A 25,943-nucleotide genomic window follows, 5' to 3' on the forward strand; every position below is an offset into this window, starting at 1 on the left:
ATTCTGCTACCATGCGAGGACAGCCTTTCGTTTTGATTCATTAGTCCTTTCATAAAGGATGTAGAAAAGCCACATTGGGAAATGCCGAGAGATAAACCAGAATAAATGTGTACACTAAGCCTTACTCCAGCCTTTCCATTTTAATCACTCCAGACAAAAACATGCCCTGGTCTCATAAAAACTTAGAATGTAATTACTGGCTTTGTGACATCTTTGTTTTAATTAGGACTTGTTTATTACAATAATAGGACTATTCTTAAAGTCTCTTGAACAACAACAGCAAAAAATACTGCGTATGAGAAGGTCACCAGACACTTAATTACTGGGGAAAAAATGGATTTCACAAAATATTGGAATCAGGTATTCAAAAGTTTCAGAACCCTGCTCCTCCCTCCCCCTCCCTCCTCTCCTTTCTCCCTCCCCCTCCCTCCCCTTCCCCCTCCCTATCTCTCTTTCCTCAGGTTTTACCCTCCTGGCCTCTCCTTCCTCTCACAGACCTGCCCTCTCTGCCTCTAGTGGTACTTGGCTAAGAATGACCCCCCTAGAGGCCACCTTCCCCATCTCATTTCAGATGCTCGTGAATATAACTGAGTCGGTCTTGCTTCAGTTGTAGATTACCCGAAGAGCATTTAAAAGTTCAGTTTGAGTCAGATGTCCAACTTGGTCCAGTCTGTTGGAGGTGGGGAAATGTCATATTCTAGATTTTACTTAGAAATGTGCAGACTCTTGGAAAAATCAGTGGCAGAGATGGTGAATGCAAGTTCGCTGAACTCTCAATTACATAGGTCCTATAGAGTCGATGTGGAAACACTAGAAAACAGACATGAGCAAAGTAAAAAGCAAAAATGCTTCTTCATCCCACCACTAGAAAACTTCAACATCTCAGTGTGTTCTCATAGATGTTTTATTTGCTTTAAACTATCTTTTTATTTCTATATTCATCTGGATTATACTAAGGACATGATACAGTGATTAACAAGACAAGTCTCTCCCTAGAGCTTATTTTATAACACAAGAGACACTTAAAATTTGGAAGCTAAGTAATAAAAATTTTGGAAATTACAATAAGTACTAGAAACGAAATAGCCAAGAGCTCATGATAGAAAACAGCAGGGGAAATGTTCTTTAGATGAGGCGGTCATGAAAAATGTCCAGTAGAGCCACCTTTGGGTTGATGTAAGGAGAAGGAGGAAGAATTCAGAGGAGGGCAGGGAACGTTATACACAAAAGATGTGAAGCCAAATCATCACTCGTGTTAAAACAAAGAAACAGAAAATGTGTTGTGCTGAGCTTGGTGGCAGAGATGACGGGTGTGGCGGGAGGTTCTAGAACGCAGTTGGAGGACACACAGCAGCTCGCTGTGCCTAGAGCAGACAGGAGCCGCCCACAGGCGAGGAGTGGGGGCGGGGAGAAGGAGCGTGGTGGGCAGGACCTGCGTCCCACGCGCGCCCTTGCCAGCTCTGTGGCAGAGCCGGAGCGCCACCGCCAACCAAAGGGCGGCTGTGTCTTCCGCTAGTTTCTGAACAGACGGAGCACATGACTGGCCGCCTTCAAACCCCAAATGCTGGAGGAGCTTTGAACGATGTGAGCACGCCCTCTCTGACGTGTGGGTTTGCCGGCACTCACCCTGGGCGCCGCTTTGAGGTGAGTCCCGTTCTCACAGCGACGAGATCCCAGCGCATCCATGCCGGCTCTGTCTCTCCACGACCGCTCAGCTCTCCTCAGCTCCCTTCCGTAGCCCTGCAAATGGACAGAGATGGTAAAGCATCAGCTGTGTGTCGTATAAAGGAAACATGGTTCATGGCCACAAGCGGAGAAGCAGTGCACCGTGCACTGACTCATGGAAGGCCCCAGACCTGGGACTGCCCAGGCGGGCAGCCTTCCCTAGCGAGGACAGAGGGGACACGAATGAAGCAGGTCCATGACTCCACAGACCTGAACCAGTTACCAAGAACCAAAGAGCCCAAGTCAGTAAGGCAAGGAAAGAAGAGGAGGGAAAGCAGGGTGGACCGTGAGCTGGGGCCTTGCAGAGGCTTTCCAGCCCAGGCCTGTGCTCAGGGGGACAGAGAGCCGCTTGATTAATGACACTTAACGCGTCCTGCATCCTGCCAAGGACAACACTGAGATTTCAAGAGAACTACCAGCACTATAGACATCACGCTTACTTTGGACTCCTTTAGATATATTTTGGGCAAAACTGAGTCATGGTTGAAGTATTTCATGTGCAAAGCAGTTAGGTTGATGTTTTGTTCAGGCTTTGGTAGAATATTTTGTTCTTTTCCATGTTAAACACAGGGGTTGGTCTTGAACAGCCCTAGCCCTGGCCTTGCGCGCCCGCAGCCATCGATGGTGACTAAGCATCAGGTCAGGTGGATCACGCCAGTGTGCATCACGCAGTGCCCTGCAGGGATGCTGTCCAAGTAGGAGACAGCATGCAAACGCAACTGGGAACTTTTCAATTTATGTAGACATTCCGTGCTTGCTGGACAACGCGAGGAGAGTATCAGAATGTCTGAGCTGTACTTGATTGTGAGAGTCTGAATTCCTTTCCTGCTTTCTCAGATCTGGTGCTTCCTACAAAACAGCAATTCCACAGACATCTCTGCAGAGCAAGCATCGCACAGAACTATTGCTTTCTGCTTTGATTTCAGACAGACTGGCAAATCCTTTTTTCTTGTTCTAACATGTATGAAGAGCAATGCTTCTTATTATCAGTGCGCAGTAATTGGATAAGTGAATGGGTTTCACTGCAGCATTTCCAAATACTTACGTGTTTATGCTCTGAGCATGTCCCCCTTCCCCTCTATAGAAGAGTAGTATTTAAGCAATGTTCTAGATTCTTTTTTTTAATCATCCCCTGCTCCTAGCACTAACTATGTGTAGGCACATTTATCAAATGTACGGTTGATACTAAGTAGATAAGTGTGTGAACAAATTCCAATTTTACCAATGAGGAGATGGCATGGTTTTGCGATTTTCATTTTGTCTGTTTCTGGCCTGGCACATAGGCCAGCCAGGATGGCAGAGGGAAGGATCTGTCCGTCAAACTCAGGGTCAGGTCCACCTCCTGTGGGCAGGAAGCTACCAAGCCTGGAAGGTTGCTGGGCCTCTGTGTGCCCCACTAAAGCCCAGAGGCCTGGCTGTGGAGGGGGATGACACGGTCACGTTCACAGGAGAGATGGGAGCCGCGCTTGAAACCGTCGGAGCACTCTCTGTAGGGCCACAGCCTCCCGTTCACCTTCACGAGGTTGCCTGTCACCCTCTCCAAGGTGATGCTGCCCTTACACACTCCTTACACCCCCTTACACACTCCCACCCTGTCCAATGAGGTGCTGCGGGTGACGGGAAACCTGGGACATTTTCCAAGAGAAAGGGCTGGAAGTGCTAGCACTGAGCAGATGAGGACGCTGGATCCCTTTGTCTTCTCTGCAGTGATGAGTGAGCGTCTGAGACAAACTTCATCTTTTAGTTAACCCTCTACATGCCGGACATCAAAGCCAAGGGAGAGGGGAAAGCTAAGGCACCGAGCAATTTGGAATATGAGGTGTCTTGAGAGTTCTTACATGGATCCAGAATTCGTAGTGATCCAGCTCCTCTATCCGTCTCTGTCTTGGGTTTCATAAACAAGAGCTGTTTGCTGACCAGTCTCATCTCATTTCTCAGAGTCCAAATCTTAGAGAACAGTTTTCAGATGGATCACACATACTTTCTGTGACCGAATCCTACTGCCGCCACCCCCACCCCCGGCCCTGCCAGCCCCACCTCCAGCCAGAACAACCCCTCCCCCTCCCCCCCCCACTTCTTTTTCCCCCTGAGGGCGTGAAAGCACACATTTCTGAGGTTTGTGCAGAAGAATGTGCCCTGACTCCTTCAGCTGCGTGCAGGGCGTGGAGGGCAGCCGGAGCAGAGCCTCGCACCCCTTCAGCTGGGGTCCTTCCGTTTCCCACATTTTTCTGATTCCCATTCTTGAGGCTTCACCTCCCCTTGAGGAAGACGATGGTGCAAACAGTACCCTGGTGGGAGTGGTGAACTGCTGGTGGGCTGGGCTTGACAGAATCCTCACAAGCCACCAGCTTCTTACCATGTTCAACTGTTCAGTGGCTGAAAGAACACTGAAACAGTCAGTCAACAAATAGACTATTAGTATAAGCATATTAATATGCCTTGGGGTAGGTACTGAAAAGAACTTTCTGTCTCTCTCTGATCCACACACCACCACCAAAACCCAGAGCAAAACTACCACCGCCAGTGTAAATCTCCTTTTACTTCTTATACTCAAGGATGTATACGGTTCAGTGCTTACAGTCTGCTGGGCGCTGCCCTGCTGCATCCACTGAACGATGCAGCACACCACGTCCACCCAGCAGCCTCCTTCCACACCGGGGCGCGGGAATCTGAGCTACGTGTGCTTACTGTGTCGCTGTGGCCCTGGCACTGGCTTCAACCTCCCCATCTCCTCTCCCCGCCTCTCCTGACCTCTCCCAGCCTCTCCTGACCTCTCCCCGCCTCTCCCGGCCTCTCCCGGCCTCCCCCGGCCTCTCCCTGCCTCTCCAGGCCTCCCCCGGCCTCCCCCCGGCCTCTCCCCGGCCTCCCCCGGCCTCTCCCCGGCCTTCCCCCACCTCTCCCCGGCCTCCCCCGCCTCCCCCGGCCTCTCCCCGCCTCTCCCCGCCTCCCCCGGCCTCTCCCCGCCTCCCCCGGCCTCTCCCCGCCTCTCCCCGCCTCTCCCGGCCTCCCCCGGCCTCTCCCTGCCTCCCCCGGCCTCTCCCCGCCTCCCCCGGCCTCTCCCGGCCTCTCCCCGCTTCTCCTGGCCTCCCCCGGCCTCTCCCGGCCTCCCCTGGCCTCTCCCGGCCTCTCCCGGCCTCTCTCAGCCTCCAGAGCCCTGCGCCATATGCATGTGCCATCCCACCCACTCCTGCTTTGTCGTCTGAATGTCAGAATGTCTTCACTTGTAAGTTCCTCCAAGACTCTGCACGAGAGGATGCTCTGTGCGTGCTCAGGCACAGGCGTTGTCGGGAGAAAGTGTCTACGGGCCTTTAGCATGCTTGCCTTCCACAGCGTGTTCTTCCCTGAAAAACGTGTAAATCTTGCATACTACAACTGGGATGCCATAAAGATAAATACGTTAGTTATCACGAAAGCATGAATGCAGCTTAAAGGCTCACTGTTTTCTTCCATCTTAAAATGAGCGGATCCCTGAGGTAAGATTGCTCATACCACGTGGGATCCCCCGCGCCCCTGCCCTAAGTCCCCCTTCCACCTGTGGTGGCTGGTGCCGCCCCCCCAGACAGGATGAACGCCACCCTCAGCGCCGATCTTCTGGGAGGGAAGTGGGGTCTTGCTGTGCGTGCTAACAGAGAGAGAGCTGTCTTCCTCAGGTGGCCCTGCAAGTCACGGTCAGACATGGCATGCGACTCCCGGGCTCCACCACGCAGGGCCGCGGGGCCGAGGGTGGCCTCTGGGGCTCGGGCCCAGGGTCGTCCCCTGCGGAGCATAGCCTTCACAGTGGAAGTCCTCACTGCATTGTTTACCATGCCTGTGGCCTAGAAAAAAAATCATTCCGTCTTCAAACTTCAGTTTTTCTCATCTTCAAAGTGGGGGGAATGGGTAGAAGCAATGCCGGCTCCTAGAGGGCTTATGAAGAAAGGACACGTGAGCTTATCTGTCCACAGAGCCGTCCCCAGCCCAGCTCTCAGGGAGTGACGCTGCTGTTCCCAGGCCTGCGGCCTGCGGCGGGGAGCCAGAGCTGGGCTGCCCGGGGAGAGCCGGGGCACAGCCCGGGCAGAGCCGGGGCACAGCCCGGGGAGAGCCGGGCAGAACTGGTTGTGTCGAGGGGGTGGAAAACAACTCAAAGGAGCTAAGCTAGACCTAGGGAAAGACTGTGCTTTTTGTTTGTTCTTTGGTAGGTGTTCGTTCTGAGGCCCCTGCTCTCCTGAGCCCGGGGGCCAGGCGTTAGCAGCGTTGGGTGTTGTGCACGTGACCACAGCTGACACGGCTCTGTGTCAGCAGAGGAGAGCTGGAGCGCCTCACTGCACACCGGCACGCCACCCTGAGCTGCAGCCGCTCCCCCCGAGCCCGTGTCTCAGGCACAGCCTTAGAACTCTTTTTGTTGTTTGTTTGTTTGGGTTTTTTAACTGTATTTTTTTGCCTTTTCTTTTTTGGCACTGGGGATCGACCCCAGGACATTGCACCTGCTAGGCAAGCGCCTCACCGCTGAACTACATCCCAGCCCTCATTATAACTCTTGGTTTAAGCAACCAAGAGTTACCGTATGAGTTCAAGCTCATAAGGCTTTGTTATAAACATTCCATTGTCTGCGAGGAAAGCAGTCACAGAGCTGACCTAGGGCTGGACTCAGCCTCGCACCGGAAGTGCGTGTCTCTCCTGTCTGTTCCTCTCTCTCTCCCTTCCTGGAGACATACTTTCCTGTTGCTTTAATTGACACAAGTGAACTGAGGCTCCCAAGTTTTGGGAATCACTACACAGAAGAGAGCCCGGCCTGCTTTCCCTAAGTCTGGAAACCCCAGGTTGATTGATCCAGTTTGGGTCCAGTGCCTTCCCTGGTCACCCACCAGTGCTTGTGAAAGACTGAAGCTTGTTTGCCAGTGTCTCACGTCACCGTAACTGCACTCCTGCCGGGGTGGGAAACGAGGCAGGGCAGGGATGATGGACACAGGCGCCGGTGAGCTGCATAGGACCACGCGGCTCCCTCCCAGCCCTGTCCTGCTTGCCTCCTGGCCGCTCTCAATTCCTCCTCATTTAACCTGAGAGCCCCAGGCCCTTTCACGTGAGTTTGGCCCTGCCCGGGACCATTCCAGCACACAGTGTAGAAATGGCACAGAACCACGCAGATCTCAGGAAAAGCCCAGGCCTAGCGCTTCACAGCTCTGTGGCCCACCGGCCAACCCTTCCTCATCTGTAGAACGGTGGCCATGCCACCAACCAGGGTTCTCCGGAGATGATGGGATGTGGACTGCAGCCCACACCTGGTCCCTGGTCACACTGACCTCCTTCTCTTGGTTCAACCACACATCTTTCTGAAGGGCAGCAAGTGGCTTCTAGTGAAGAAGGAAGAAAGAGAATTGCTAGAATTTTCTGTCCAGGAAGTATTTCTGCTGTCTCTGAGCAAACATTAAGTATTTAGCGAGTTGAGACCACTGGGAAAGTCACAGGGTGGAGACAGATCAATGAAGATTTGACTTGCCCTCTTTTCTCCTTTTATAACTTTTTGGTGTGACTGGGTTGTCCCTAAGCCTTACTTGATAACGTACGGTTCGTAAAGTGCCATTTGTTCAGTGAATAAACTGTGTAAGCACGCTGCTACTCAGGGCCCCTTGCAGAAGGTAGTAGGCCGTACGTTTTCTGAGTTGTTGAGAGCCTGGTGCTAAACTCTGCCGTACATTGTATCTTTCTGCCCACCATTAGCGGCCGTCACCCCATTGAGACCCAGACACAGAAGTTGCCAAGCTCCCGTGGCACGCGGTGTTAGGATGGATTTGGCTGTGAGCCTCGAACACCTGTGTAGTTCCATCTCTCAACACCTGGGTTTGTGTTACAAGACTTAGACACTGCCAACAGAAGCAATCTGTGCTCAGATTTGTTTGATAAATAGCCATCTCATGGCTTCTGTCTGTCCACACAGCAAGCACCCAGGCACCCGGATCGCCAACAAAGCACGAGGGTTGTGGGAATGGCCGCGTGCACACAGGGCTGAACATGAGTGATGCATTTCCTGCCACCCAGCTCACAGTATGCCCAGACACAGAGCAGTGTAACAACACAGAGAAAACAAGGCTCGGGATGGCCAGCACGTCTCAGACCAGAGAACAGTTCTGACGATTCGAGGACAACAGGAGCTGGACATGTTGCGCTGTGTTTAACATGCTGTGCGCCACTCACTGGAAGGTGCCTGGGGCTGTGTGTGTGCTGGTGTGACCAGCCTGCTCTGGCGCAGGATAATTCCTTCACCCTCTGACCTGTGCAACAAGCCACAGGGGCTCAGTGATCTCTGACCCGGTTGACCTGTCCCTCCAGAAGCATTTGGTGTCACCTGTTTGGGCCTCTAGAGTTCCTACCTGTGCCACTCTGGGATGCATGGGGTGATGTTTCACTGTGAAAGCCGGCAAGCATTTCAAAGCTATGATGCTCTTCATTAACAACTGCACTGATATCTCATGACTTATTTTTTTTCCTTTTTTTATTCCCTCAGCTCCAAGGCTCCTTGAAAAGAAAGCAGGCAATCAGCCTGTCTCCTGTCAACAAGAGGCCCAATGGCTTTGTGGACAACTCCTTCCTGGATATGAAGAGAATCTGTGTTGGGGAGAGCCTCCCTGCAGGGCAAGGCAGCCTCCACGTCAGTAACGGACCGAGTCAGCTCCTGGTAGGGGCCGTGCCCGGGAGCCAGGCAGCCCTGCGAAAGGCCAGCACCCTGCCTCCACCGGCACACTCGCCCGGCAGCAGCCTGTTCAACACGGGCTTGAAGGAGGTGAAGAAGGAGCCAGGAGAGGCCCTGTCTTGCAGTAAGCACATGGATGGACAGATGGTCCAGGAGAGCGTCTTTCCTGATAGGTTCGGAGACGAGCCTGGGGAGCAGCTCATGGACCCGGAGCTGCAGGAGCTCTTCAACGAGCTGTCCAACATCTCTGTGCCACCCATGAGCGACCTGGACCTGGAGAACATGATCAACGCCACCATTAAGCAGGATGACCCATTTCACCTTGACCTGAGCCAGCAAAACCAGAGGAGCACGCCCAGGCCCTCCCTGCCCATGGAGAAGATAGTAATCAAAAGTGAATTCTCACCCGTCCTGACCCAGGGCCCCTCCAGCTCTCCTCAGCTGAGGCCCCCATCGGCCGGCCCGGCCTTCTCCATGGCCAGCTCTGCCCTTTCCACTTCATCCCCAACCCCGGCCACCCCTCAGGGTCAGGCCCAGGCCCAGGCCCAGACGGCACCCGGAGTGAGCCGGGCCCTGCCAGGCTGGCAGGAGGTGTCCCATGCCCAGCAGCTCAAGCAGATCGCAGCCAGCCGCCAGCAGCAGGCCCGGACGCAGCAGCACCCTCCAGCCCCGTGGCCAGCCCTGCCCTCGTCCACTGGGCCATCCCCAGCCGCGTTTGGGCAGGAGAAGATCCCCAGCCCTTCCTTTGGCCAGCAGCCGTTCAGCCCGCGAGGCTCCCCCATCCCTGGGGTAGCTGGGAGCAGCAACCAGCCAAAAGTCATGGCTAGCTACATGTACAAAGCTGGCCCTGCGGCCCCAGGGGCCGCCCTGGACGCACTGCTGCAGCAGAAGCCTCCAGAGCTCAGCCGGAGCTTTCTCAACAGCTCGCACCAAGCCTTGGAGCCCCGGCCGGGCAACACCAAGCCTCTGTTCCATTTTGGCTCGGATCAAGCAAACCAGCAGTTGCCTTCTGTGTTGCCTTCTCAGAGCAAGCCTTCACTCCTACACTACACACAGCAGCAGCCGCAGCCGCAGCAGCAGCAGCAGAACTCACTTGTAAATCAGCAGCCGCCGCCAGCACCCCAGGCCAGCCATCCTCTGTCAAGCCAGCCGCTGCTGAGGTCACCACTGCCACTTCAGCAGAAGAGCCTGCTTCAGAAGATGCAGACTCCGTCCCTCCCAGGCCTGGGCTGTCAAGTTGCACAGCCGCACCGACAGGTAAGGCTCCAACCCTGCACTCCAGGTTCCAGGGACTGATCAGAGTGGTCCGATGCTCTGGTTAGGACTAGGTGGACTCAGGAGTGGTCTGACGCTCTGGTTAGGACTGAGTGGACTCAGGAGTGGTCTGATGCTCTGGTTAGGACTGGGTGGACTCAGGAGTGGTTTGACGCTCTGGTTAGGACTGGATGGACTCAGGAGTGGTCCGACGCTCTGGTTAGGACTGGGTGGACTCAGGAGTGGTCTGATGGTCTGGTTAGGACTGGGTGGACTCAGGAGTGGTCCGACGCTCTGGTTAGGACTGGGTGGACTCAGGAGTGCATGTGAAGACTTCGTAGGACAGGTTCACTTGCAGTACCTGAAGACACAGGCTGAGATCTGGGATAGTCAGTAGTTTTTGCTCATTAAGACTATTTAATTATTACACAAAAATGTTGCCTTCTAACTCATGTAATTGGTGCTCATTTGTCAGTCCATCTGCTTTGCTCGGTGGTTAGGTCAGTAAGTACTTCCAGAGTCTGTTTCTCATGAGCAAAATCAGGGGTGAGAGAAGGGGTTGAGAACAACTCAGATTTATCGATGATGATACTAGGGAAGAACTTTTTCTCTCGTCACACTTGACATCAGACATAGGACTCACTGTGGGATTTGTAGCTGGGCCTTTAGCCTTCGACCGTCACAGTCCCAGCTCCTGCTGTAGATCTGTTGCTGGAGGTGTGTTCAGTTAGTTTAGTCGTGAGCTTGAGGGATTCTCACACCCGCTTCCTCTTGCTCTGTCCGCCATCCCCCACCGTCACCAGTGGGAGCAATGCTTTGTGTTGGATGTGGCATAATCAAATTGTGTGAAGAATGGTTTCAAGTCATTCCTTCTGTTGTCTGGGAGAAAAATGGTATTTGATATTTTACACAATGTCTTCAGTGGCCTCATCTTGCTGATATTTTCATGCTTGGAATGCGTATTACCTCCTGGCTACAGTTTTCTTCCCGTCCTGATTTGCAGTGTCAGGAAAGGGTGAGAAACGGCCCTTGGATGATGAGGACTCATGAGGGCTCCATGCCAAAGGAGTGGTCTTACTTGGGGCTATAGAATCAGTCACTCATAAAGTGTGCATTTTTCATAATGTTTGATCTAGGCTATATTTGGTTAGAATCCTCCCATGTCTCAAACTTCTGGGAGGGCAGGCAGCCAGTGAGTGGATGGTTTGTTGTGACTGAAACGTATATTTATACATTTCCTGCTTAGTTTAAAGCCAAGATCCTCAACCTGTGTTGTAACCTCAACCCACTCTCTCTACCTACCCATGCTTGTTCCTTGCTGTTCCATATCAATCCTTGGTGTGAACCGGGAAGTATCTGTCGACTTCCCCACCGCTTTAAAGGAGGGTTTTATGCATCTCTGGTCTTCAGCTAAACAATCAGGAAATTGCTTCCAAGTGGCTGGGTGTTGGTGGAAAAAAAATCTCACATGCTGCCATTCCTTTTTTTTTTTGTCGGTCGTGGGTCTTGAACTCTGGGCCTGGGCGCCGTCCCTCAGCTCTTCAGCTCTAGGTGAGTGCTCTACTACCTGAGCCACAGCACCACCTCTGGTTTTCTGGAGATAAGAGTTTATTGGAGATAAGAGTCTCATTGACATTGCTACCGGGCTGGCTCTGAATGGCTTTCCTCAGATCTCAGCCTCCTGAGTAGCTAGGATGACCGGCGTGAGCCACCGTTGCCCGGCTCTTCTAATTTTTTATTATTACTCAATGAAAGAAATTACAAGCAAGATTGTATTGGCTAAAACGCCTTCTCCAAGAGGAACGTGGTGGTGAATCCAGTGTTCTACAGTCACCTAACACACAAGCCTTGCTCGCACTGAGGGTTGTTCACAGAGGACAATGCCAGGGTCTGAGTTTAGAGACTAGACTGAGGGAAGAAGAAATTGGGAGCATAGAGGACCAAAGTCATAAGGAAGCAGGGAAACAGTTCATCAGAACCTAGGAGTGAGACCAAAGAACAGCAACAAGCCTGGGTCAAAGGTGACATGTTGGCATGGAGTCGGGGGTGGAGGGATGGCGCAATGAGTCAGAAGAGACCCAAAGACCACTCTGAATGCCTCTCCACCCATCATGGCTCACTTTGGCTGGGTACTGCTAGGGAGGGAGAAGAGGTGAAGGCAGGCGGATCACAGGCTGTTAATGACAGATCGGGACAATTATGTGGACATGTTCACTGTGCCTTAGATGTTTAATGCTCTATCTTCTAAGTTTACAAAGGGAAGAAAAATCCGGGTTAAGCACTCTACTCGCCTGGCCAAAGCTTAGATCAGGTGCAGAGTGGGTTTCCAGCTCTGTGTGTGCATGTAATTAGGCTGAGAGGTTCTATGGGGTTTTTTTTTTAAGGGCAACATGATGTAGCCCAGGCTTACCTCAAATTCCTACTCCTCTTCTCCCTCACTTGTCATTATAACTGTACACCATCACGCCCACTTTAGCACTGAAGAATCTTAGTTGGAAAAAGTAGCAGGAGGGAATTTGTATGGTTTGTTGCTTTGTTAATTAAAAAAACAAACAGTACCAATTCTGTGTCATATACAAATAACCCAAATGGACATGTTACCAGCTGATATACTTTTTACAGGTAAGGGTACTGGGGTTCAGAAAGGTCAAATCACTTGCTCCAAAACATTAGTAATTAAAGACTAGAGCTGCCTTAAAAACTACCCTGCCCAAGCAGAGGCAGCAGGTAGAGTGTTTGTATGGTGGTGCCAGGGCCTTTTCTGTGATAGCTTGAAGTTTGCTGTTCTCCACACTCCTAGGCAGAAATCACAGCCAGAGGTGAAACTCAGATCAGCTCTGACATGGGGGGAGAAGCCTCGTCCGAACCCAGGGGTGCACAGAAGCAAAGATCCCAGGCTCTGTCACATTCCGCTTCGTTCTGAACTGGCATTGGTTTCTATGTGTTCATTCAAAAAAGATTGCAGAATGCTCGCGAGGTGCCCGGCACGGTTCCGGGTATAGTGCTTCAGTTGTGGTATGTCTGCAGGAAAGGGGAATATCCATTTCTTCTAAAGACTAAAAATGATGACTCAGAGGTCTGCAAATCCGCTGTCTTCCTCACCTCGCAGGCTTGCTCTGCTTCTGTCACTAGGTTGATTTGCTACTTGTGCTTCAGTGTCTCTGATCCTAGATAAGAGTATGAGGGAAAAAAGGAAGTGGGTATGGTGTAATTTTTTAATACAATGTTTTTAGGGCTGTCCTTGGGTTTTGTAAATGATAAATAAAAGTGTTCACTCTTCAATGCCATCCCTTGGGATGGCATTGAACCTCTGGAGTCAGTTTCACAGTAGGGAGAAACTGTAACTCTTTCATTCATGCATTCATTCACATGATAGCCAGGTATCAATCACCACGGTGGGACTGGGGATTAAAGATCAATGATCTGGTTTCACACCCTCAGTCTGAAAGGCAGGGAAGGCCTGATCTTTCCCTCAAGAGACTTTGATCTAGAAGTGGCAAGTGCCCACGTCCTTAGCACCCTATTAGACACATCCACCGCATCGTCCCGATAGTCACAATCTACCCTGCGTACCAAGCAAACATTACAGAGGCAGTTCTCTTAAGTCAACAAGTTCAACTTTAAGCATGCTATTTTAAAACTTTTACAGGGTATAACTTTTATTTACTAGAGATTTCACTTTCCATCCTATTGTGTTGTTCTAACATATAATAGCTGGTTGCACAATGGAATAAGTTGGCATAAGGCAACAATAATGCTTGTATCCTTCAATAAAGAAATAGACATAGCAATAAGAAGTATATTCTACCCTTGGGATCACAATTCACAGGGATCAACAACAGCTAGAAAATGACTCCTTCTATTTTCAGTCCAAGGTCTGTGGCTGTGAACTACACCCATTAATAAGAACTATGCATTTAATGCATTAGTGGACAACTTAGCCTGTTGAACACTGACTTTCGAACTAGAAAAAAAAGCTAGGGTTAAGAATAGCTTTAATCAAAGAAATGGAAATATAAAAGGGTTAATGGAAAATCTGACAGATATTTGCCTGTGATATAAATTAATCCTCTTTGCCCTGTGCTCATTAGCTGTGCCTTTCTAAGTCAGTTTCAGCTGTTACTGGGTGCTGGAAGGGAGGGGTGGTTTCTTTGGGTGAAATGAAAAGGAAGCCACCATGTTAATTTGTACATTTGCACAGTGATGGTTAATTAAAGTCAGGCACAAAGACTTTAGATTCAGGAGTTCTCAGTTTGAAACAAAAGATGGTACAAATGTTTAGACTATTGGGATCAGAGAGGTGTAATGTGAGTGAATCGTTTGACTCCTTCACATTGTCAATCCAGCAAGGGAGCCCAGGCTTACATGTGTATAGACATGCGTGCAAGCACACGCGCGCGCGCACACACACACACACACACACACACACACACACGGGCAGCCCTCTGGGCACTAATTAGAAAACGCTGTTGGAATATTTGCACTTCATGCAATGCATTGAAACAGTGAAGTGGTGCATTATTCTCTGAGCAATAAACTGTGGAGCGTAATGTGAAAAGCCAGCAACTGCTAACCTGCAAGACCAGGTTTTCAAGGCCCTTGAGGGTTCACCCTGAATCCTGTGGCTCCTCTCGGGAGCTCCAGTGTATGCCATTAGGAAGCATGACCTTCGCCGACAGGGAGCTTGGCCCTCCTTGATGGTCCCCGGTCTGTGCGGGCTGGTACCACGGCCTTGCCGCCTGCTCCCTCGCTCGTGGTCAGGCAGGAAAGTCCACGAGACTCTTATCTCCAATTAATCACCAAAAAAGCAAGAAGTGGAGCTGGGCTCAAGTGGTAGAGAGTTATCCTTGAGCACAAAAGCTCAGAGACAGCATCTAGGCCCAGAGTTCCAGCCCCAGGACTGGCCAAAACAAAACCAAAAAGGTCTCCACAGCTGGTGTCTCTGCATACGCGTACTGTACGAGACACACATCATCATTTTATACACATTCCTTGAACCTCTCTGAGACTCAGCCAATGTGGTATTCAGATGATGGAAAACATCACACATCTCAGCAGTAGTCAAAATAACTCTCAACGGCAAGTCTTTTAAAATGAAGAGTTCCTCTGTTTATGCATTGCACTGAGGTAAGAAAGGAGAATGTTGGTTCTAAAAAACAGAAACCCAGGACCCACAAGCCTAGCAAACCAGGGTTAAGCTGGTCGACTCCTAGGAAAGCTCCGGACCACACCTGCAGGGACCTACCACGCAGGCCATCGAGTATGCCGCGGACAGGGCTGCAGCCCAGCCCAGCCAGAGTAGAAACACGTCTCCCATCAACCCTGTGGACAGCACCATGAGCAGGGGGTCCCAGACACCAGTTCTCTTGCCTTTCCAGGAACCTGTGGGGGGCTGTGTTCATGCGAGGTTCCTTCCCTCCCACACAGCTGGTCCTGTGGGAAGCCGGTCAGACAGACCCCTCCCCCGCCCGGCTTTCCCTGGCTCGGCCGCCTTCGCTCATTACGCAGACCTTCCTCTCCCGCTTCCGTCCTCAGCATCCACTCTGGCACTTTGTGGGCACTTAAGTGTGTGATCAATAATTGATGGCGTATCGAGGGCTGGAGTCAGTTCTTGGGGGATCTGAGATGAGGAAGGTGAAATCCTGCCTGGTCTGAGAGGGAGACGGACAGACAGCTAAGACTCCACACGGGTTGTCAAGCCACGTGCCTGTAAGAGCAGCTTCTCTAAAGGAGAACAAAGGAAATTTGAGCACCTCACTGAAAAAAATGAGAAACCACTGCAGCTGTTTTCTGATTTTTGTAGTCTCCTAATGAGAAGCAGCCCTCGGAACCTACCCCTGGAACGCCCGTGTTCTGCCCGGCGCAGTACCGATGCGATGGGACTTGTTTTCACCAGGGGAATATTATATCAGAAGGAACATAGAAAACATTATCGATATTTTCCTTGGGAAACCCGTTAGCTACTAACACTGAGCCTCTCAAACTTCAAAACTGAAAACAACTACATGATCGGCCTTGCAATAAAGAGTGGGATTCAGGGCCAAGCTGGAGCTCTGGTTCTCCTTTCCCTTAACTTGTATTTTTCCAGGGCAGTACTCCACAGAAAAATAAGCTGCCCGCTCCTGCACCCGGCACAGCACCTCGCACCATCCACTGAGCGCTCTCTGCGGGTGTGGCTCAGCAGACAACCCGGGGAAGCAAAGGCATTTCCACGAGGTTTGGCTGATGCAACCAGAGAACACTTGCTTGCTCAGACACAGGAACCTAACTTTCACTCCCCTGTCAAAAACGCGGACGCGCAGGAATTCCGCATCCCTCTTCTCTCAGCTTGCAGCACTCTGTGCAGACAGACGCAGAGAGCCTGGGGCCGTGGCTGTGAATCCTCCCTCACAGTCAGAGCCTCTCCCAGAGTCTACTAAGGAGATCAGTTGCTGTTACTTTCTTTGTTGGGACCACGGTTCCCAGGTGACCCTCTGAACTCGCCTGAGAGCAGGGCAGGCTCCACCCTTCACACCCCAGCTTTTCCTGAGAAGCTGATATTGGCGAAGGCCTCACGCCCGGCCTCAGTGCCATGCAGCGTCCGAGGCCTTACCACAATGCCTCTGTTTCCCTAGATGTCCATTGAAGCCAATGATCGGCCGTGCACAGCGCCTCTACACTCTTGTATCTGTGCCTCATAACCGGGGAGCCGGTGGAGAGTTGCTCCACGTTATGTTCCTATATGAGCACATTCAAGACCAAAATATCCCGAGCTATTATCATTTAAAAATTGAGAACTTCCTACAGATGAGCCCTGCAAGTCAGCTGCAGCCAGCTACTTGGTAAGTTCATCGCAGTTCGTTCTCGGTGCCGTCCTCAGGAATGGAAGCGGGGATGCGCAGCACCACGGGCCAGACGGGCTTCCTGGGTCCTTGCCCTGTGCTGTTGTGAGCAAAGATATTAGAACTTACCAGGGAGGAAGTCAGTGCTCAGCCAGCCAGAGCTCGGCACATCTCCTTCGTCACAGCAGAGCCAGAAGGGCCTCGTGGCACCCAGCTAGCTCAGGAGCCTCATATTTCTACAGGAGAGACCATCGCCTCAGCCCATTAAATTGTCACTGCTTCCAGCTAGGACAGCTCTACTAATTACGTGTGAGTCTGACAAGAAGGAAATCAAATAAAAAAGAAATAGAGGAGGTGTCAAAGGGATGGGAGAATATAAAAGCAAAACAAAAACCTTCTTGCGAGGTTAAATGGATGATTTTTGCCCATAATGCAGAAGAAGGAAAGATTCACAGCACAAAGAATGCAATAAAACCGGCCAAGTTATTCGGTATTGTTATAGTATTAACGCGGCAGATCGGGGCTCGTCCTGTAAATCACATACAGTCTGTTCCCTAAAGATTACACTTGGTTTCCATAATAGGGTTTTTAAGTCCTCACAGATTGGAAGTATAAATATGGAAATTTATGGTTATCGATACCTTGAGCCAAATCTGAAGAGAAGGGGTTTGGACTGAGGTCTAAAAGCCCTTGGCTGAACTGGAGCCTCTGAGAGATGGTTCAGTCTGGAGCTGCGTGTTGAGAGGTGAGGAGTAGGGTGGTGGTAGGGGGACCTCCCTCAGCAGCACCCTCGCCTTGGACACCCAAATGTCACTTTGGCTGAGCTCTGAGCTCTGCTCCCATTCACGATCCTTCCGTAGTGAGAGTGGTTTTGCATGGGAGAAAAATGAGGAAGGGAGTATCAAGTTCAACAAGAAATGTACTCACGGGACTGGGAAGTTGGTTCAGTGGTAGAGCGCTTGCCTTGCATGCCTGAGGGCCTGGGTTCGATTCCTCAGCACCACATAAGCAAAAAGAAAAAAGCCGGAAGTGGCGCTGTGGCTCAAGTGGTAGAGCACTAGCCTTGAGCTGAAGAGCTGAGGGACAGCACCCAGGCCCAGAGTTCAGGCCCCACAACCTGACCAAAAAAAAAAGGAAATGTACTCACTACCTTACTTGCGATGTCACTGTAACTCCTCTGTACATCAACAGTCTTTTTGCAGTGAGGCCGTTTCCTTATAAAGCAGTCTCTCCATCAGCCTCTCCCTCAGAGCCATCTCTCTTTTTTTTTTTTTTTTTGTCGGTCATGGGGCTTGAACTCTGGGCCTGGGGCGCTATCCCTCAACTCTTCAGCTCAAGGCAAGCGTTCTACCGCTTGAGCCACAGCACCACTTCCACTTTTCTAGTGGTTTATTGGAGATAAGAGTTTCATGGACTTTCCTGCCCAGGCTGGCTTTGAACCATGATCCTCAGATCTCAGCCTCCTGAGTAGCTAGGATTACAGGCATGAGCCACCAGCGCCCAGCCAGAGCCATCTCTTTGAGGTTGAAGAGACTTGGTTTCCTTCCTTTTCCTCCTCATGTCATATACATTTTTGGCTCTTGAGGCAAAGAAAAAAGCTAAATTTATATAAACTATGTAAAATTGCTCAGATTTAGGTTCAGAATTTCAGAGGTGGCATGTGTCCAGTAAACATCTTAGGAGAATCTCAGAATTGTGACCTCCTGGTTCCAGATCCTAATGCTAGAGCCATGTGTGACCTCTAGAACATGACAACATGGGATTACACTCTGAAGCCACGGCTTTGTAGCTAGAACTTCCCATAAGCAATCTAGGCAAGAGCAAACTGGAAATGGTGAAGCCCCCAAAGAAAAGTGTAGCCACTTAGAATTTTCTGTAGTTCCTTGTAAAATAGATTGTTTCGAAGTTGAATGAGTTGTGTCCTTGTGTCCCCCCAAATCTTATGACCCACCTAACTTGGTTTTCTTTGTCTTTAAAATGCAGTGTTGTTTGTTGTTGTTGTTTGTTAGTCGTGGGGCCTGAACTCTGGGCCTGGGCACTGTCCCTCAGCTCTTCAGCTCAAGGCTAGTGCTCTACCACTTGAGCCTCAGCCCCACTTCTGGCTTTTTCTGCTTAGATGGTGCGGAGGAATCGAACCCAGGGCCTCATGCATGAAAGGCAAGCACTCTACCACTGAGCCATCTTCCCAGCCCCTAAAATTCAGTGTTCTTTTTGAGGTTTTGTTTGTGATATGTTTGCTCCAACAGACTAGAGAAAGGAAACAGACTGATGCAGTTAGAGGTGGTTTCCTGATGGCCATGCTGAGTCCAGTCTTCTGTCCAGGACAGCCGGTCTTCAAAGTGGACAGTGGCCATCTATGTGTCATGTTGACCCTTCCTCTGTACCTGTGTGTTAATCATGTATAGGAGAGACTGAACACAACAAGAAAGCAGGAAGAAGAAGGGTGAAGGAGATGAGATTTAGTGTCTGGGTGATTAGAAGAATGACATTAAATCCAGCGCTCCTAAATAGCTGCAAACCTTTTCAGACCATCAGCACAAACCCAGTCCATAACAGAAAACTAGGCTTTGCCTTCCCCACCCCCACCCCTCCTCACTTGAGAACTGCAGTCTTGAGCCCAGCACCCCCCAGCTCCTCTCCACAGCCCACCATGCTCTCCCGAATCCATGGGCACAGCTGCATTGCTCAGCAGCCACTGGGGTCACACTGGGCCCCCTGTCCAGTGCCACCTGGAGCCAAGTTTCTCCGCAGGCCAGGATCCCGGAGTCCTTGGGACTGTTCCCCTTCCTTGCCCAGGGCACCTGGCCTGCAGCTTGGCTCCACACTGCCAGGTGCGGAGCTGCCCAGACACACCACCCTCTTTGAGAAACTGATCCTAAAAGCCTCTGTTAAGAGGAGCTCACTCAGCTGGGCGCTGGTGGCTCACGCCTGTCATACTAACTGCTCAGGAGGCTGAGATCTGAGGATTGCGGTTCAAAGCCAGCCCGGGCAGGAAAGTCCTCGAGGCTCTTAGCTCCAAAAAACCACTAAGAAACTGGAAGTGGTGCCATGGCTCAAGTGGTAGAGCGCTCACCTTGAGCTGAAGAGCTGAGGGGCAGCGCCCAGGCCCAGAGTTCAGGACCCACGACTGACAAAAAGAAAAAAAGGAGGCACTCACTCCCTCGGGAGGCCTGGCCCTTCTTCTGCCCTGGATAGATGGCTGCCTCACTGACCACAAATGAGAGCTGCAGGTCAAGCCCTGTGCGCTTTCCTTAGCCAGGAGGCCCCTCCGCCCCATGGCGTGCCCGAGGCGGGGATCGTGCCCTCACACGCGGCAGATGCACCCACCCCTGAGCAGCAGATCAGCCTCCCACCTGCCTGTTCCGAAAGCTGGGCCCAGAGACATGCGCCTCATACTGGTGTAAGCCACATGACTTTGGTTTAATATCCAGTATATTTACATCTCCCACGGCTGAACGGGAATACTCTGTGCTTATTTTAATTTAAAGATAGAAACAATTCAAATAGTCATTTTATAAAAGAAAAGGGAAGGAAGGGAAGAAAGAAGGAAGGAAGGAATAGAAGAAAGTATGAAGAAAGAATGCGAGAGGAGACTGGTTTAGCAAGGAGGATGAAGGAGGATGAATACTACCAAAATAAATCATTTGCAGCTATGAGCACAGAGCAATGAAACCTGCCGAAATGGTTCGGGAAGGGAGCAGGGACAATGAAAAAGAGCGGATATTGCCTGGAATGTAGAATAAAGGGTAGAAATGTAACAATGAGCCCCCATAACTAATGTAACTTAATTTTTTTAAGGAGAGAGAAGCATCCTTTTTACTTTTTCTTTCTTTTTTTTCCCCCCTGGTTGTGGGGCCTGAACTCTGGACCTGGGCACCGTCCCTCAGCTCTTCAGCTCAAGGCTGGTGCTCTACCACTTGATCCACAGCGCCACTCCTGGCCTTTTCTGCTTATGTGGTGCTGAGGAATCAAACCCAGGGCCTTTTGCATGCTAGACAAACACTCTACCACCAAGCCACCTTCCCAGCCCCATCCTTTTTACTTTTAACTCTCAAGCTAAAATGTCTGTTTTTTTAAGTGACCAGCCCCTCTGAGGACTGCATCAGCCCCTTCCGGGGTGGGGGTGGCAGGACTGGACCTTTTTGCTAAGCTTCCTCGGGAAATTCTATCGTGAGGAGGGCTGAGAATCGCAGTTGGAGGGGGGTTCACATGCACCACACTTCCGTCTTTAAAAAGTTACGCTTTCTTACATTATGTCAAAGAAAACCACTCTAGGGCAACGATCAGAGAAGGAGTGGGGGAACCTTTCCTCCAATGACTGGAAAGGGATTCCTGTGGAAATAGCTGATGGAAACATTTCCTCAGTGAAATGCTCTATGCATTGTTACTATGACTCAGGCTACTCAATAATTAAGAGGTAACACTCACTGCCACCATTGAACCATGTTTAGAAGGAAACTTGCTGGACCAGAAATGTTAGTAGGTTAGAAGTTTTTTAAAAACGTACTTGGGCAGGTATTTTCTTCATATAGTTGCCTCTTTCTTAGGAGAGAATTTTCCACTTGATTTGGCCCTGTTCATAAACCAACAAAGCAGGAAAAAATGTTAAAACTTAGTACAGAGATCAAAAAGACTTTTAAATCAGCAGCTTGAAACCACAAGCTTGTAAAATATGGTATTCAAAGCTGTTTCCTGGGAATGTATAAGTGATCTGGGTTGAAATGAAAACAACCATGTGAGGTTGTTGTAGTTAATTTATTTTTTCAGCTAGCATTCATATTAATGTGAACTACCATAGTCAAAAATATGATAGGCCTCAATAAATTGCTATTTCCTCGCTTTGATTGGATTCCCATGAAAGTATTTGAAGCAATTTTATCGTAGTAATTTTCTGTTTACCAATAACAGATTTAAAGGATTTTTTAGAAAAGAACCCAAATGTGATATAATTTCTGTAAGAGTTTCATTTGTTGAATCTTATCCTATATACAATAGAAGAGTAGCGTAATTGTGTTTTCAAGGATGGGTGCTGATATAATAGACCTGCTTCTGAAATAGAAACATTACAGTAACAGGACTATAAACACATTTGCCTCCATAGAAGTGGCCCCTTGTTACTTCTCTAAATGTGGGTTCTGTGGGGTGGAAGCAGGCATTTTGAAAGGTCTGTGTCTTGAATTGCTGTTTTTTAAATAGTGTCAGGCTATACTGGACAGACACGCATCGATTCTGGAAATGTGGCATGAGGGGAAAAAATGTATGTAAATGGAGGCTTACTGGTAGAAGAAAAAACGTTAGAAAGGCAAGTTAGATGCTGGGTTTGCCGTTAGGAACTCTGGGAAGAATGGATGTTGTCCTTTCCCGACCCTTTCTGGCTCAGACACCTCCTCTGGCTCTTCATTCCTCCAGGCAGGAGCCAGAGCTGATACCAGGCCCTGTGAGATCTGCGTGCAAGACACACATTCCTCTGCCTGGAGACACTCATCACCCCGCCAAGCCTCAGCCTCCCCCACACCTCCTGACGCCCCACCTTCCCAGAGCACACCCTTCCCCCCCATACCTCCTGACGCCCCGCCTTCCCAGGGCACACCCATTCCCCCCACCTCCTGACGCCCCACCTTCCCAGAGCACACCCATTCACCCCCACACCTCCTGACGCCCCGCCTTCCCAGAGCACACCCATTCCCCCCACCTCCTGATGCCCCACCTTCCCAGAGCACACCCATTCACCCCCACACCTCCTGACGCCCCGCCTTCCCAGAGCACTCCCATTCCCCACACCTCCTGACGCCCCGCCTTCCCAGAGCACACCCTTCCCCCCACACCTCCTGATGCCCCGCCTTCCCAGAGCACACCTACTCACCCCACACCTCCTGACGCCCCGCCTTCCCAGAGCACACCGGTTCCCCCATGCAGAATCTGTGCCGCCTACCTCCGTATGCCCCTCTTCTGGGCTCATTTCTCTCCATAGCTCTTACACTTTGAGGTAGACTGCTCACTATGCTTGTGCTTTTGTTTATGTTGATCTGTTAGGTGTCTCCAAAAGCAGCTGCCATTTTAACATCACTCACTGATTTCTTCCAGCACCTTGTACAGTACCTGGCGCATACTACATGCTTTACTATTTGTCAGACCAAAAAAAAAAAAAAAAAAAAGCCTTTGCATCCTTGTCCTTAGCTAATGTAACCCAATCCCAGAGCCCTGGTTCCCCTGACTCCAAGGAGCCTGGCCTCACTTTACCCAGTTCTGGACACACACACACACACACACCCTGCGTGAACCACCCTCTCCCTGCTTGCCTTCCTGCTGTCTTGCAAAGAACTGGGAGCTCACCATGGAGCTCAAGATTTCTGTGTGTGGTGTGTATGCGTGTGTATGCATGCTTGAGCATATGTGTGTGCATGGGTGTGTATGAGAGAGAAAAACAGAGACAAACCGAGACAGAGTACTGTATCTGGGTCTAAGAGAGAAGAACATGGGAAGTGCTCACATGTTTGGAAGTATGTGCCTTGACAACTAACATCAGTTGCTATCTTGGGTGTATTTTATGAACTCGAGTTCTTTATTTTGTCTTTGGAATAAATGCTCGATAAAACCAGAGCAGTTTTTCTAGTGGCCTTTCTTGGAGCATTTCTTTAATGTGATTAAGTATTTTAAATCTATCAGCCATGTATTCAAAACATTTCTGAAACTGCTAAAACATGAGGTGCAGAAAGAACCTATTTTTCATTCCATGTTGATAGAAAGATACCGTCCCTGGGTTAAGATGGTAGCTTCTTGGTTTAAGGCAGGAATTCTAATCCTTTCTAAACTCTCAACATTTGTTTTTTATACACATAGAATGTAAGCTAAATGACAAACCCAATCATGTGTATAAAATGTGAGACTCTTCAAGAGCAAAAGATCAGTTGTTCTAAAATTATAATAGCAATAATTATTAAAGCCAAGTAAAAATGTATTCTATGCTAAGTATTGTTAACTGTTAATTCATTTAATCCTCACAAAAGTTTTTTTTAGGAAGATACTGTTATCTTCCGTGCTTTCTGGCGTATCAAGGTACTTGTGAGTTAACCGCTTTCACAAAATCATGCAGTTAGTAAGCACGTTGTACAGACGGGATAGCGTGCCTTCCACAAGTGTAATTGTGAACTTTTCGTGTGACACTGAACTTAGGCCAGAGGCTTGCTGCTGTCCTCGGCTGTGAGGACAGCCGGCCAAGAAAGGGCTCTTTAGATGCACGCTGCACGGCTGTGGTCAAGGCTCAGCGTGCATCAAGCGTGTGTCCCACAGGGTCGGAAGGGACCGGTGTCAGTCCTCTGGGGTGGGCCTGACCGACGGCTGGCTTGTCCAGGAGTGCAGACGGCCCATTACCAAATCACCCCACTGCCCAAAAGTCTCCGGTGAGCCGCTGCTTTGTGACCGGAGCCTCTGCTCTTCCCAGAGCCTTGGCACTGATCTGTCTCTATGTCAAATCATGTATCTTTAGAAAAACAGAGCGTCAGCCAGTCGTGAGCCTTGGAAGCTCAGAAACATTTATTGGAGTGAGGACTACTAATCACATGGAACTGTTCCTAATCAAGCCATAGCTAATCAGTAGTGATTACTGAAATGCACATACTAAAGCGTTCACACGTTTTTACTTTTCTCTTTAAATGAGCGTTCATTGAGTAGCTGTTTAAAAAGCCGGGTGATTCTCTAAGCAGCCTTGGCTCTGGTATGAGCAGTTGGGCCAGAGTGTCAGCATTTTAGGCCGGTGCCTGGGCATTCCTCACTTAGAACTGGGAGTTACCAGTGCGTTGTGGGTGCTGACAGGCCGCTGTCTGATGCAGTGGCTCATTGTACGCCTGCACGTCCCATATTTATTGGCACAGTTGGCACCTGAGCTGGGGTGGTTATTATTGTAGGAACGATCCGTTCACTTCCTGGAAAATAAAACTTATCGAGAGCATATGTGATAGAACATCCATCCATCCTAGCTTCGCACCCTGGCGCTCAAGGTGTGGTAACAGAAAGGCCAGGATGGCTCCGGTTTCTCAGAACATACATAGCCTGAGAACACGTTGCTCACTGGGGGTTTTCTTAATGGACTGTCTGTCGTGTGACCCTTTCCCTTCCTGTCAGGCCTTCTATCACACAAGGATAACTGTCTTCGTAACTGGCCGTCTTACTCACCTCTGCTATTCTGAAGCCAGATAAGGCTCTGTCACCAGTGCCCATCCTCACCCCAGGGGCTGCACGCTGACTTCAGGAATAAGCCCGAGCAACACTCTTGAGCATGGCCCCAGCTTGCACAAAGCACGCAGGATCGTCTCCGTCGGAGCACGCGCGTCAGCCCTCCGGCCCTCGCCCGCCTTTCCTCTCCAGCGCACACCTGCTCTGCCACGCCGTGGTCCTGGCACACACCCTCGCCCATCTCTACCCCTCCAGCTCTGCCTGGTGCCCCCGTGGCTCACAGCCAGCAAGGGCTCTCCATCCCCACACGGTGGGTGAGGCGTCCGTAGGACTGTATTTTATTGGACTCATTTGAGGTGCTTAGTCTAACACAGAGAAAACTTCAGATAGTGGAAGGAAGGAAGAGAATGAAGGGAGAAGAAAATGGGAGAAAAGAAGGAAATTTTTGTTTGAAGTGGAAATGTCTTATCTGAAGTAATTCCCTTCACCATTTGGAATGGCAAGTTTGCAGCCTTTCGCCGGCTGCCAGGTGGCCGGCCCGGGAGGCCCTGTGGCTCCTCATTTCCCGCTGCACCGTGGACTCTCTTGTCAGAATCGGGCTGGCCTGGGGACCCCTGTGTCCGTCGGACACAGTCCTGGCTTCAAGTTTTTCTATTCAAACAGATTCACTTGTCGGGACTGTATTTATCTTCTCAAACTTAGTTTTTCTCTCCTGAGACACTGTTCAGAAAAGGCAGCCTGCACTGCCTGCACTGCCCGCCTGCGGTTCCTGTTCAAGCCGCCGGAGGCCCCAGCACAAGCTGCCTGCCCCAGGACTCCCTTCTGTACCCAGAGGCTGAAGTCACACTGTGCTTCCATCCAGAGAACCAAGGCAGACGAACAAAATAAAAAGGGGAAAAAATAAAAATTAGAGGTGCTGTGATGGATTTGCGGTGGTGTCTCCTTGGGAATGTGATGATCTACAGGTCCTTTCTGAAGAAGTGACAGGGGCAGTCCTTATTCAAAGCGTGTGTGTGGGTATGTATCCCAGGACCAGCACAGCGAGCAGCTAGAAGGGAATGGACCCCCAACTCACCGCACCTCTTGGAGGCTCAGTTTCTCTCTTCATGACACTGAAGAATACTACCTTATTCTTGTCTGTTTCCTAAAAAGCAAATAGAGTTCTTCAGGGAGCACAGTTGTATTATCCACCAAGCCACGTCACAGCTCGGGAAGGAGGGACCTTCAGAGCCCAGCCACAGAGGGGCTCAGCGAACCGAGTGAGTGTGGTGTTGGAGGTGATCTGATTGACCCAACGGCATTCA

General features: G+C 50.3%; 1 protein-coding gene and 1 long non-coding RNA gene across 2 annotated transcripts in view; one reads left to right on the plus strand and one right to left on the minus strand.

Moving 5' to 3' along the window:
* Window positions 1–6,145: 6,145 nt before the first annotated feature.
* LOC122101163 lies at window positions 6,146–18,687 on the minus strand. Its single transcript, XR_006146323.1, has 2 exons — window positions 18,633–18,687; window positions 6,146–6,203 (listed from the first exon to the last, which is right to left on the minus strand). It is a non-coding gene; the product is annotated as an uncharacterized LOC122101163 (long non-coding RNA).
* Window positions 8,213–25,943, plus strand: part of Maml2 (mastermind like transcriptional coactivator 2) — a 58,742-nt gene continuing 41,011 nt past the window's right edge. The window contains exon 1 of the mRNA XM_042671506.1: window positions 8,213–9,649. Within this exon, the coding sequence (XP_042527440.1) occupies window positions 8,297–9,649 (1,353 nt within the window). The 5' untranslated portion in view covers window positions 8,213–8,296. The remainder of the gene's footprint in view (window positions 9,650–25,943) is intronic.

Source organism: Dipodomys spectabilis, unplaced genomic scaffold (genome assembly GCF_019054845.1).
Source record: "Dipodomys spectabilis isolate Male_0828 unplaced genomic scaffold, ASM1905484v1 ptg000635l, whole genome shotgun sequence".
Classification (NCBI taxonomy): Eukaryota; Metazoa; Chordata; class Mammalia; order Rodentia; family Heteromyidae; genus Dipodomys; species Dipodomys spectabilis.